Genomic DNA, 14,177 nt, shown 5'->3' on the forward strand with positions numbered 1-14,177 from the left:
AACTCAGAAACCCCCAGAAAGAGACTGAGCATCACGCCATGGGCCAGTGAGAGTCAGCCACTCCTTCAACAAGGGTTGTTTTGCTCAGCTCTCCATGTTTACAAACAAAATTATAGAGTCTTTCACCCGAAGACTACCCTAGCCGTGTCATCGGTGCTTTGCTTTCTAAATAGAATGTTTATGAGTCATTAGTCCTTCTCTTCTAACTGGCCCACGTAAATAGTTAAGCCTGTTTGTCCTCCTACAGTTGAACCAAAGCAATTAATGTGTTAATTGATACATGGCCTGGACAAGAATGCAATAGTGCCAAGTTAGTTGAAATGATATTTATAGTAAAGCGTACCACCAACATTTAACTTGAGGGTGCCTATTTTCCAAATCTTTAAAAGCTTATTAGGTGATGTGGCCCAGGTTTTGGACGTGTACCAGAGGAGCTGGCGGTTACGTACATAATCTGTGCACCTTGACGCTGGGAGAATTAATAAAGCAAAATAGGAGGAGTGAAAGGGGAAGGAAAAAAGGAAGGGAAAAATGAACAGCTGCAGACCTGGTTTCCATAAAATAAGTTTCCTTTGATTTATACTAAGCCAGAGGTGCTATATATGTATATATCATTTTTTTTCTACAAATAGTGTATGATACTAGTTGGCAACCCAGGTTATCCCTTTTAAGTCAGAACTCATTCAAAACCACCAGGCTTACTAGGCTTTTTTAAATAGACTTGACTTTGAACTTCTAAGTGCAGGGTCTAAAACCACTGGCGAAATTTCTGGAATCAGGTAGCAGCTTCCCTTCATAGAAATTTCTGTCACTGGGTCTCTATGGGCACCCCTTGCATCTCCTGAACTCCCAATTGCCACCTAGGTATGAAACAACTTCAAGTGATGATTCCAGCTCAGATGAAAGCTCTTCTTCCGAGTCAGATGACGAGTGTGATGCCATTGAGTACCCTCCTGAGGAAGAGGAGGAGGAAGAGGAGGATGAAGACACTCGGGGAATGGCGGAAGGGCACCATGCAGTTAATGTTGAAGGTTTCAAGTCCGCCAGGGTGGAAGATGAAATGCAGGTTCAAGAATGTGAACCTGAGAAGGTGGAAATCAGAGAGAGGTGTGGTACACTCCCTTCCCCTCCCCTCTCCCTTCCCACAGTTAACATGCTTTGGCAATAGAATTGGCCAGTTAGGAGATTTTGCAGTGGAGTCTAATGGTTTGGTCTTTCCCGTCTCCAAAGGAAAGCTGAGCTTTATCTGTTCCTCAGAGGTACGTCCATCTTGCCGTGATACTAATAAATGCAAGCGCAGAAGGTGATAACTCCTAGATCTCTTATGGTAGCAAAGAGAATGGCTTGATAGCTAGTCACCTTTGATTTTTTTAACTTTATTTGCTATCTAATTTTATATGTGGAGCCACCATCCACAGAACTACTGAGTACCACTAAAGTTTCCACTGTTTGAACATCCACCTTATATTTAAAGACATATTGGAATTTTTTTTGTGACTAGTGCATTTCTTTTAAGGTTTCAGATTTTATCCGTAGCCCTTTATCCTGATATGGGTGTCAGTACTGTTATTACAGGATCATTGTGTGTGAGAGGAACAGTCTTTTGGCCTCAACCCAAAATTCCATTTACTGTAAAGATGATGTAATCAGTGACACATCTATAATTTGTTGCTCACTGAGCGATTGGGAACAGCACGAGAATGGATTTTGGATTATCATAAACAGCAGCTGAAATATCAAATAAACACTCTGGTTGGCTGAAACCTGTACCTAAAAATGTAGTAAATTTTAAAGACCATTAGCAAATGTGGAATTGATGCTTTATAAAACGGGAGAGAATAGATCAGATAGGAATTTCAATATGGTTTTTCACTCTGTGAAGCATAAATAGAACATTTCAGAAAACTTACCTCTATTTAATTTGGCAAGTGAAAGTCTAACTGCATTAACACAAGGTAAGTGTTTTCAGTTTATATTTCCAGTTATTTTCAAATGGCTCAATCTCTTGTCATCTGGCTTTTTTTAACAGCTTGATTGAGATATAATTTATATACCATTTGTCATCTGATTTTTAATTTTATATTTTCCTGTGTGTTCAGCAAACACTTCCTGAATCACCAAATGTGAGTTCAGATGTGTGGTTTACTGATCAGCATAATAGGTATGTGGTAATTCAGATCTTTTCAACTCCTTAAGAGTAAAAATATTTTTAAGAACTTGGAACAAAAGGAGCGAAAAGTCTCCAAATCTTATCCCATAATGTCATAAAGGCCAAACTGGTGAAGCCAAAAGCTTGCCTCCTGAGAAGACCTGGGGTCTGGCTGGTGGCCTTGGCTCTGTATGGTAGCCTCCGTTCTCAGATGCCCAGACTGTCCCAGGCAAGCGCCTTGCACCACCACAACCCAGCGAAGTCGACTGAGGGCCTCTTGTTTTTTAAAGGGTTATATAGAGTTTGAGATAAAAAGGCCTTTCCTTTTGTGGCCAATCATGAGCCCTCTTTCTTTTATTTTATTTTTCCCTTTTAGGTATGAATTAAGTGAAAAGATGTTGTCTGCATGCAACTTACTGAAAAATAATATAAATGACCCCAAAGCTTTGACCAGCAAGGATATGGTGAGTCTGACCTACAGACACTGTCCCCCGTCTGTACAAAGTGCCCAAGTGGTGACAAAGCATCCCTCGCCTGCCCCCTGAGCTGTTACCTGCCTGCCTCTCCCCCTAAACCATTTCTAGCATGTGTGGGCAGAGTGGGCATCGTGCTGCCCTGCTCGCTGGATCACTCTGGGAACACCTTCAGGCCCTGCTTCCCATACCCTCTCCCCAGCCTCTACTTTCCTTGGGGGTGGAGCATCTGCAAGGCTTATACTTGCACATGGAAGGGAGGGCTAATTGCAGTCAGTTGTCACCTTTCTACAAGTTCTGCTTCTGCCTTCAGAACTTTGTGATCCAGGGAACAGAATCCCAGAATTTTTTTTTTTAAGTTAGCACATGTTTTTAAAAGAAACCTATCTGGGCCAAGGTCAGCATTCCTTTCAATTATGAAACTGCATATTATGTTCTGATGTGGAATGCAGGCGGCCACTATTTTTAAACCTAGAAATAACTGCACTTGTCATCTTCTCAGTTTGAGAGATTCAGGAGCAGACACCAAAGAGGCTGATGGTTGCTTTAGTGAGCGTGAATGGCACAACATAGGACAAATATTTCTATGGCGATGGTGAATCTGATGCCACTGCCAAGTATGTGGCTCTCTCACACGTTGGTGAAGTTTTGACATGCAGCTTCTTTCCTAGGTCAGAGCAACCCTCTGGTTGACAGCCCTATTCATTGCGTTGAGAAAATGTAGCATCTCATGTTACTTTAGACAGAAATGTGCATTTGAATCTTTTGCAGATTAGCAGTCAACTTAATGTGAAGTTTTATGCTGAATAACATAAGTCAGCAGCTAGTGAGAAAGTTGATTTTTTAAATCTCACAAATTATAGAATTATGAGACAAAAATGTTAGGACTAGAAGGAACTTAAGGAGTTATCTAAAACCAGAATGGCAAAGTTTTCCTCTTCGACAACAAACACAATCTGAACAAGAATTGTTGATGACTGTTACCGGCATGAGAAGTGAGTAGGCGCACATGCCCATGAGGCCATCTGTTCTGGTCCGTCTTGGTTTAACTAAGCCCCTAAAGAGTACAAGTCTTGTCTAGAGTGGTAGCTACTAGTTATTGCTGGGACTAGATTATACCTATCTTGAGTACTGGTCTGTGTTTTGTTTATCCCAATGAAATCATATTACCTTATTATGTGGCATCTTCTCATCTTTGTTTGTATTGCTATGGAAACCTAAATTTATCAGAGCCAGCTGAGTCTTGACATTCAATTAGTGTGCTGAAAAAGGAGCATGGCAGTGATGTTTACAGAAGGAAATACTGAATAAAATTCCTGGCCAAGGGGGAGCGTAGAACGCCATGTTGAACTCCATCAGTATAAACTAAATGCCTGTCTTGTACCTTGGTCACAAATAGTAAAACCATGAAATGTCACTGCAGTGATAATATTTCCAACTAGGTTAAACCTGAGCTTAAAACTGGTGCTTTCAGACCCCAGGTTTTGTATCCATAATATACTTTTTCTCCTACTGTGCTCAAAAGACTAGGTTATGTGGTCCTCGGGGAGGATTTGACATTTCTGTGGCCCTGGACTGCCAAGCGTGTTGTCAGTCACATGCCACATGATGAGTACATTTTTTGTTAATTGAATATTCGTTGAGTGAAAAAGTGTTTAAAGTATTGTGCTGTGAAAAGTAGTGGACATGTGAATGATCACAGTGCCAGTGACATATAACTGTATCAGGATACTGCATGTTTGGCAGTAACAGAGTTAGGACACCCAGACGACGTTATCTCCCTTTCTTGTCTGTGAACACTCCAGAGAAATAGAAATCTGAAAAAATTAGATGAATTGTTTCCCGGCCAAGATTTCATCGGGTGACCCAAATTATGATTGAATGGGCTAAAACTTGAATAATCTGTAGCAGGAAGATAGAGATGGAAACTATAATTCCAACCCCACCTTTTCCATAGAAAGAGGATTTCTTGGGTTCTGTTGCTTTTGACATAGGCTTTCCATCTTTCTTTGACTTATTTTTGAACTTTTCAAGAGTAAGCAAAGCACAAACGAATGGTAAATTCATATAACAGAGGGCTCAAGAAAAAAGTATTATAGTTATCCCCATCGCCAGCGCCAGCTATGCCCAGTCTACACTGAACTCCTGTGGTCCAAGTTTGACTTGCTCACCCATGAAACAAATGCCATGTTCGTGGTCCACAGCCTAAGGGAAGGCGAGTGGGGCTGTTGACCAGACGCAGATGATCCTAACGAGAAGCGTAATTTGTTTCAGACCTGCTTTTATTCCCTTTCCGTGGTCAGATATTTGTGTTTGGGATTGGAGTAGGAATTGAATTGGCTAGCCACTTATGGTCTCCCAGCCTCGTGCTGTGGAGATGTGGAAAGAGTTGAGATTGGTCTGGATAGGAAGGAAGCAGCATAATTAAATGTGGGTTAAGTCATTTCTTCTGTCCTGATTACTATGAAAATCATTTGCAAGGCCAGCTAACTACATATTAATAGTTTGATAATAAATGGAACCAGCCTGTTTTACATGTGTCACATTTGTCCTCATCACAAACACTGTGAAAGAAAGGTATTTTTATGTACCTATTTTGCAGATGAGGAAACTGAGGCACAGAATTAGTATCTTCCCCAGGAACATACAGCTCTTAAATAGCAGAGCCAGACTTTCCGCCTCAGTGGTGTAGCTCTTGCACGGTGCTGTACGGCCTCTTTTAGAGAAGTTAGAATATGTATGTGGTTTAAAATCAGGAGGGACGCTTCAGTTTGGAGTTCGAGGCTTCTCGGGGGGTTCTGGGTTTGCATTAATTGTTTTTGAGAGCAAATTCTAACTGCCTACACTTTGACTATAAAAGGCCTGATTTCTCGGGCTTTCACTTGGGACTCAGAAAGGTCTATTAATAGAAGAACTGATGCCGCTCGCTCTGTGTTTTGGCAGAGATTCTGTCTGAACACCCTCCAGCACGAGTGGTTCCGCGTGTCCAGTCAGAAGTCAGCCATTCCAGCCATGGTGGGGGACTACATAGCCGCTTTTGAGGCCATCTCCCCAGACGTCCTCCGTCACATCATCAACATGGCCGATGGCAATGGCAACACGGCCCTCCATTACAGCGTGTCCCACTCCAACTTTGAGATCGTGAAGCTGCTCTTGGACGCTGGTACGTTGGCTGTCCCGGTCTCTTCTCTGACAGCACTTGGGTTGTGACTCATCTCGAAGAAGCCGGTTGATCCACTCTACAATTCTGTGAGCATCCTCAAATCCTTTCCATTGCTTTTCCACATGATGGAAAGCAACGTGGCAAGAATATCGTTCCTGAGTCATTCATGGGACGCTGGATGTTTCAACAAAACTGGGTGACAGATTCCAAATCTGTTTTGAAAGGAGGCTTTGAGAATCTTCTTGCTGTAGTTCAGCTGCATTCAAGCAGGGTACATATATCCCTGGTAATCAGGATGACTCAGATTCCCTCCTGAGCTGAATCACACAGGCTTGGTGCGTTCACACTCAGGGGGCAGAATGCTACTCACAGGGCCACAGTCACAGCGTTGTGATGTGGGCTGCCTGATTTGTCCTTGCCCCATGACCTTGTCTTGCAGAGGTGTGCGGCTAGTCAAGATGTGGACCGAGTAAAGTCCCTGTAACAGATTACAGCAGAATCATCACCATTCCTGCCAAAAATATACTCTGTTACTGCGGAATCAGCATAGAGCAAGAAAAGTGTTATTCTTACATGTGAATCGTAGTAATGAGAACAGTGAAAATTCTTGTTTATAACTGGAACTTGCCATCTCAGAATATAGCCAATGGATGTATTAGACGTGAAGGGATGGGGGAGGTACAAAGAAGGTCCCCTTGAGAAACAGTGAGCTTTCCACTGTTTGTTCAAATGGAGCCAGCCCAGTGGTACGTACAGTCTCCAGATCACTCCTGTTTATTTTTGAAGCACGTGTTTTACTTCTAGCGTGTGGCTGATGCAGAATTCGCAGGGCCTCAGTCTAATGAGAACACAATGTGAACATCTGATTTAGAATATGCAATAAAATTGTCCGGTTTTCCCATACTGCTTCTTGACCCAACTGCCCAAGTTTTTCTACTCTGTTTTGGGGATCTTGGGTTGATGCAGAGAAGAAACCAAGCAGAGTTATCCTTTTTTCTCTTCTAAGTTTGTTTGTTCCCAATTTAGGGGCCATATTAGGATAAAACTGCTTCCATCTTAGAGGAAGGAATTCCAAGCCTCCCTCCCTTCAGACGTTCCAGAGTATAAACAGAGCTGACGCTACTGTCAGCCCAAGTTATCGTTTAAACAGAGAAGTAGATAATACCCAGGAAAGCTGACAACAACACTTCAGGATTACTCCTGAAAGTAACAATTTAATCTTTCCTTGGGAAATTTGTGTGGATAAGATATTTTGATAAATTAAATGATTTGAAATCCATTGTTGGATGGTTTCGGTTAATCACTTTTCTGGAGTTTCTTAACTTTTTCCTGCTCAGCATTATAGGCTGAGATTGTGGCTCCATAAAGTGTGTTTGTGAATTTAGGAAACCGAACATCACAGATGCTGAGGAGTCTCAAAGACCACGCCTGCCATTATGTCCCTAGGATGCCGTTGCTTTAGAACCCAAGGGAAGTTTCCATGATACTTTCTTTTCTCACTCCTTGTGACGGAAACATCCTAAACATTTTAACTATTTTTGGTCACACATAAAGCTTCTTTCCTGCACTCTCGTTCCTTTCAGTTTATTAGAAAGTGCTGAAGGAATTTAAAAATGCCTGGAGGATAATTTAGCCCCCAAAGACTCCTTAAGAATTATAGGAATGGAAGAGGCCTGGTTTATTGGGTCTGTTAGTCCCTGGCAGTTTCTTAGAGGACTTACTGCGTCTGCTCTCAGGCTAGCTACAATTCCTAGAACTGGGTTTTTTGTGATTGGGATTCTGCTTCTAAGGGCCCCAAACAAGTCAGAGGGGAGCTCCGGGTCTCAGATTCAGTAGTGGGTTCTCAAGGGGTAACGGCGTAGTCAGTGTTCCATACACAAGCCTTTACAAATCCTTCTTTCCTTTGTAGCTCTCACTGCCTTCTTCACTCCAAAACAGTGATTTCCTAAACACAGATTAATGCCTAGATCCCACGTTACTGTTTATTCTTCAAAGCAACCATTACTTAGAACCACCTACAGACCTCTAGGCTCTTGCAGTCAGCCACCAGTTGCAAACAAGAGGTGCCATGAAAGCTTACTGTCACAGCTGTTGCTTCTGGCCTCACGAAATAGAAAAAAAATTTTTTTCCTTTGTTCGGTATGGAAACCTCTCTCACATCTCCTTCTGAGTCACCTGGGACTTTGAGCGCCTGAGGCCATTTTACTGGGCTCTTCCAAACACCATCCTTTCAGTTCACAGGGACAGCCGCTGCCTTGAGATGGCTTCTCCCTAAAGAGACTCCTGTCTTTGCAGACGTGTGTAACGTAGATCACCAGAACAAGGCGGGCTACACCCCCATCATGCTGGCAGCCCTGGCTGCCGTGGAAGCAGAGAAAGACATGCGGGTTGTAGAAGAACTCTTTGGCTGTGGGGATGTCAATGCCAAAGCCAGCCAGGTGAGTGCGCTTGCTTCCTGGGCTCATGCTCACACTGCTGTGACCCGCACAGGTGCCCACGCCACACTTCCCACCGCTCGGCACTCACTCATGGCCCAGCCCCGAGTCCACGTGGCTGCCTGGTGCTCCTTGAGGACCAAACGCACCCATGAAATACTAGCTTAAACTTCACACTGGAAACTTCTCTCTCCTTTACCTTGCATTGCCTCTGTTTGGAGCAGCGTGCACGTAAACTGTGGGGCAGCATGCAAATAAGAGACTGGACTCCCCACGGTCTACCTGGTGACCACTGCTTCCTGACCATCTCCGGATTGTGGTGTCTTCATGCCAGGCCCCAAGGCCGCTAGTCCAGATATGTGCACAGTTGGACTATCTTTTGAACTTCCCAGCTCCTTGCTATAATGAGACCAATCCTCTAAGCTAAAGGGAAAAGTTGACTCATTACTTGATCTTACTTCGCTCATAGCTCATGAGACACTAGTTTCTCCATGCCTGCCATGATCCACTTTTTCCCCTCTGTCATCACACTCCCTCTTCCCCTTCCTGCCAGCTCAGCCCCAGTACAGACCACACCCTGCCAGCCCAGTACGTTCCTCTGAAGTCCCCTTCATTTCTTCTGCAGGCGGGGCAGACAGCCCTCATGCTGGCGGTCAGTCATGGGCGGATAGACATGGTGAAGGGCCTGCTGGCCTGTGGGGCTGATGTCAACATCCAGGACGACGAGGGTTCCACTGCCCTCATGTGTGCCAGCGAGCACGGGCACGTGGAGATCGTCAAGCTGCTGCTGGCCCAGCCAGGCTGCAACGGCCACCTGGAGGACAACGTAAGCTGTTGCTTTTGGGCCTCCATGCAGAGGGCTGGAGGGACACAGGGAGGGAGCTCTGTGAGGGCAAAGGAGAGAGAGCAAATACTCTTTGATTCTCCTCGGGGGTTTGTGTTGTCATCCAGGCCACCTCCCCTCAGGAGCCAGCTTGGCAGCCTTTCCTGTGTGCAAAGTAATGTTCCCATTAACTAAAACCAAAGGCAGAAAGATAAATAGGCGTCCTCCCAAAATTCATTACAGGAAGAAGGTGATAGGCATGTACGAGAACCAGCATACTAAGGGGAATAAACAGATTTATAGTACAGAACCAGATTCAGTGTAGGCGACTTCCCAGTCCAGTAAGAAGAGAGGACCAGGTGGCCGGTCCCTTTGGAAATCTGGATTACTAGTCATTACAAGCTGGTGACTAAAATTAGTTAATATTGCAGGGAATCACCTTCCTCCCCCAGTGAGATGAAGGCAGGTGTCCCCTTCCCTGGGGCCCCTCAGTGAATAACTTGTGACGTTTCATCCGCTGGGGGATCCAGACTCTCTTGGCTTCTTTAAGCCCATCTTCCCACTCTTCCTCAGGCCATTCCCAGCATCCTCACTCTAATCTCCTCTCCCAGTTCCCAAGCTGTCCCCATTCCTGGATAACCCCTTGACCGGGAAACATTCTAAGGAAAGCTGCTGCTTCCGGATGTCTCCAGGCCAAAGGGGAGCAGTGCTGACAGGCAAGGCACAGGAACTTAGCATTGGGATGATGACATGGTTCAAAGGTCCAGAGGTCACAGAGGTCCAGCTGGGTTAGTTCTGTTTTTGCACATTTATCTGTGTGGAGCACAGGTTTGGACCAGAGCTTCTTTCAGCTCAAAACAAAAAAGTTAAAGGGAAAACATCCTCTTTTACGCTAAACTTCTCCCTGTGGGACCAAACCAGCCGATACAGCCAACCATGCAAGTGTCAACTGGACGGGGCCCTGCCTCGTGTCTGCAGCGGCAGCCGCAGCCACGGGGCACGTGAGCTGCAGTTTACCAGATGCCCTCACATTCCGCTGGAGCCGGAGCGGAGGGAGAGTTTCCAGCTTATGGTTCCTCAAAAACAGTTTGTGTCTCAGGATTTTTGATTATTTGCTTTGACTTCTACTTTCAGCAAGGAACAGCTTGTAGATATAGTAATAAGAGGCTGTAGAGCCACACTGACGTCCAGAAATCCTGGTCACCTCAGCTAACTATCTGCTGCCTTATCCTGAAAGGAACAGGAGGGTATCCAGCCGGCCTCCGGAAGAAAGCAGCTCCCAAATTCACAGAGTGGGAGGGAAAAACCCTAAGATTCCAACCACATACCAATTGTTTCCTGCTGCTAGGGACCGGAAGGGCATCTTAATTCCGAAACTAGACAGGAAATAAGTTGTGCTGTTTTTTGCCTTGATGCTCCTTTATATCTATCTAAGTCCCTGCAATTTAATGGAAACCAAACATTCAACTGAAAATTTTTCTTTCCCATATTTAGTGTCTCCTCTCGCATTTCCATAAGATACATTTCTGCAAACCAGCAGGATTCTGTGCTCAGACATAGATGTTCCTCATAGCATTCTACAGGGGTGGCTCGGACTGCAGGATCAGCTCCCTCCCCGAGAAGAAAGTTAGGAGATCTTTGGCAAGTTGCAGGGCTACAATGCATGCACCATGGTCCTTGCCTGCTCATTTGTATTTATAAGAAACAAAGAAACCAAGTGATGTTTCTGCCCGCCTCTGCTCCTACCGCCCCCTGCTGGCGGCAGGATGGGTGAATAGGTGTTCTTCCTGGGCTGCCTGAGTTTGTTGAGGATCCGTGGGATACAGACCTGCACACTAACCATGTGAGGCAGAGCCAAAGGCAATGATGATTCTCCTCTTGATGTGACTTCCTTAGCGTGGTGAGGGGGGGGTTATGCCTCATTCATCCTGTATCCTTAGCATGTAGAGGTCCAGCAGAGTTTCCTAAGGACTGCACACACGGCTGCATTTTGGGCACCTTATCAATTGCTGGAGGGTATTGTTTTGTTACCTTTTGGCTGTCTGGAAGTTCCAGAAACCCAACGTGGCTTGTTCCTTTTGTCTCATCTTCAGGATGGCAGCACAGCGCTCTCCATAGCCCTGGAAGCAGGACACAAGGACATCGCCGTTCTTCTCTATGCCCACGTCAACTTCGCAAAAGCCCAGTCTCCGGTCAGTGCTGTGCGTTTGGCGTCTGTAAACAGGCTGACGTTCTCCAGCCTGGTGGCCCCCTTCCTCAGGGAGTTGGCAGGAGATGCAGGTTTGATGATGATTCCGAAAATGGAGGTTCTAGTCTGGAACTTGAGAGTTAGCGTTTTTGCCCCTCGCAGAAGGCCAGGAGGGCTAGTGGTTAGCACAGCAGAGACTGAATTCCCGCTTGCTCAGGAGACTTGCTCTCTCACATCTTCCCATGAAGGGTTTATTCTGGGCAGAATTATCCCAACGCACATCCTGAGCCCGTGAATACACAGCACCATGTTCCTGGCATTTTCCTAAAGCAGACAGTGACTAGCAACCTGTGGTCCCCAAGTCCACTTCCAAGGACAGCTGCACGTGGCACTGCTGAGCCAAGCTGGCTCCAGAGCTGCTCCTGCTAGTGGACGTGTGTCCTGGGTTCCAGCTCTCCTCACTCTAGCTCACAGGTGGTTGTCAGCTGTGGTGGACAGATGTGTCACAGAGGACACATCTGCCTGAGGTCACTTGCTAACCCCCAGTTTTTTCCTTTCCTGGTCTCTAGGGCACCCCCAGGCTTGGAAGGAAGACATCTCCTGGCCCCACCCACCGAGGTTCATTTGACTGATTGTATGCAAATAGCCGTCCATTTACATGCCACATTAAGCTGCTAATTGTTCTTGTTGGGGGTGACAAATACTGAATGTATACATTTTGTGCCTGAACTCACCAGCAAACAGAAGGCAGAAAACCAAGGGTTGAAGGCTGGAGCTGTCACAGTAGAAGTTGAGCCAGCAGGAATTTGCTGGCCCGGCTGGGCACACGCCGCCTCCCTTCTGGCCATCTGCCCTCTGGGTGGGGCACACTTTACCCCCGTCTCTGTTGCTGTTGAGTCTCTGCTCCGTTATGTACAGTTGTAGGAAATTGTAACCTGACCTGAGTGGACGTCTTCTCAACCACCCCCACCCCCCACGCCCCACTGCTGAGAAGTGTCAGGTTCTCATTCCAGCGGTGTTTTTAAAATTTTCCACAAGTATTTATATTTCCTAAAGGTGGAACCATTGGAAAGCTCTTCAAAAATTCCATTTCCAGGATGGTTTTGTTGATTTCTCTTTTGTCTGTATTATTTTAAAGTAAGGAAGTTGAGATGACTTTGATCCTTGGTAACTTGGGCCCGGATTGGTAGGTTTCTGTCTTAAAAAGAAAAGATGGAACTCTCAGAAAGTATAGAATTTACAAAAGGAAATCTTTTCAGTTGCTTTTATCTAGGTGGATGTATTATATGACTTTTTATATAAAAGGTGTCTATAAAAAATTGACACAGTATTTTCAACTTTTATATTCCATAGTAATTAAAGACATGAAGAACTATATGTAACATTACCATATTTTTATTAATAATTGCACAACTCTGTATCTATTGATCAAAGTTGAATTGTTAGAGGAATTGGCTCTGTATTTGCTTCTAGAGAAACATAGTGTAGTTAGTCCTCCACATATTTATGGATTCCTTTATACCATGTCACATTTACTTTGGTCTTATATGTATTTAAATGTTTGAAGTGCCTTAGACTCTTGCCATATTTTCAAAATAAAATTTCATTAAGCTCTTTTGCGTGTCCCCGCCTCATCTCTGACAGCTGTCTGCCCCCATCCTGCTAACTTACAGCAGTGGCAGCAAGAGGTGACATGGATGGATTGCACTGGGCAGGCGAGTGCCCAGGCTCCTGGTCTTGCACTCCGACAAGAGGAACATCTCCTGAGAGCGCTTCTCCGTTTCCACAGCTCTGCTCATTACTCAGGCTGCCCGTCATGAGTCTGAAATTTAAGACCTTATTAGGGAGACAGTTCCTCAGACAGGTAATCTCCCGGGGGAGCCGATGAGCTCACTGTTCTCGGGCGCAGAAATATAAGTCCTTGATCCTAAGTTTGGGTGTAACTGCTGGGTGACAGGTTGTAACCTGTAGTGATGAGAAAGGAGAGATGAAGTCGGACAGACTTTTTACTGCAGCGTGCTGGCCCAGCACCACCTGTTTTCAAGTCCTTTTTAAAAAGTAAAAGGGGGGGCCAGCCCGGTGGCACAGCGGTTAAGGTCACACACTCCACTTTGGTGGCCTGGGTCTGCCGGTTCGGATCCAGGGCATGGACCTATGCGGTGCTTGGCAAGCCAAGCTGTGGCAGGCGCCCCCATGTAAAGTAGAGGAAGATGGGCATGGATGTTAGCTCAGGGCCAGTCTTCCTCAGCAAAAAGAAGAGGATTGGTGGCAGATGTTAGCTCAGGGCCAGTCTTCCTCAGCAAAAAGAAGAGGATTGGTGGCAGATGTTAGCTCAGGGCTAATCTTCCTCAAAAAAAATAAAAAGTAAAAAGGATTGAGTCCATCCCATTAAAATGAAGAAGCATGGCAGCCAAAATGCAAACTAGGTGTTTTGGCACTGTTGCTAGTGGTGAATTTTAACCCAAGGCCGTTTATGAGAGCCGGGTGCATTGAGAAATATCATGGAGCCTTTCTTAAACCTTTCTTCCTCTCCTTCCTTCCTTTCATTTATTCACTCATTACAGAGCTTGAGAAAGAGGTCAGAGAAGAGATTTTTCCAACAGGTGCATCATCACAATGCTTGCCCTGGGAAACCTGTTTCACAGGCTCAGAGGTTTGCATCTTTTAGAGAAGAACTTGGAGGAGCTGTGAAAAAGCAGGGTTGGCAACGCAGGCCAACTTGGGGCAGTCACAGACGCTCTCCCAGGACTACGCCAGGGGCCTCTGGGGCAGAAAGGCCGTCCTCTTCCGTGAACTGTGAAAGTGAGGTCACAGCTACCTGGAGTCGTGTGCGTCTCTTTCCCTCCCAGGACAGATCTGCCAGCTCTGAGATTTGGGCTAAATTTCAGTTCAGATAGTTATTCAAGCCCAAGTTCCTTCAGACCTCAAATAGTGCAATAAATTAAA

General features: G+C 45.4%; 1 protein-coding gene across 2 annotated transcripts in view; it reads left to right on the forward strand.

Annotated features, from left to right (window-relative positions):
• The window catches only part of KANK1 (KN motif and ankyrin repeat domains 1), a 198,261-nt gene extending 185,415 nt beyond the window's left edge, over positions 1-12,846 (forward strand). Inside the window, exons 7-13 of one of the 2 annotated variants that reach the window (XM_046663739.1) lie at positions 865-1,107; positions 2,526-2,613; positions 5,566-5,785; positions 8,081-8,223; positions 8,846-9,046; positions 11,137-11,235; positions 11,801-12,846. In XM_046663739.1, coding sequence (XP_046519695.1) covers positions 865-1,107; positions 2,526-2,613; positions 5,566-5,785; positions 8,081-8,223; positions 8,846-9,046; positions 11,137-11,235; positions 11,801-11,863 — 1,057 coding nt within the window. In that variant the 3' untranslated portion in view covers positions 11,864-12,846. The remainder of the gene's footprint in view (positions 1-864; positions 1,108-2,525; positions 2,614-5,565; positions 5,786-8,080; positions 8,224-8,845; positions 9,047-11,136; positions 11,236-11,800) is intronic. The other variant, XM_046663740.1, reaches the window with a different exon arrangement.
• The last annotated feature ends 1,331 nt before the right edge of the window (positions 12,847-14,177 follow it).

This window comes from Equus quagga, chromosome 6 (genome assembly GCF_021613505.1).
Source record: "Equus quagga isolate Etosha38 chromosome 6, UCLA_HA_Equagga_1.0, whole genome shotgun sequence".
NCBI lineage: Eukaryota > Metazoa > Chordata > Mammalia > Perissodactyla > Equidae > Equus > Equus quagga.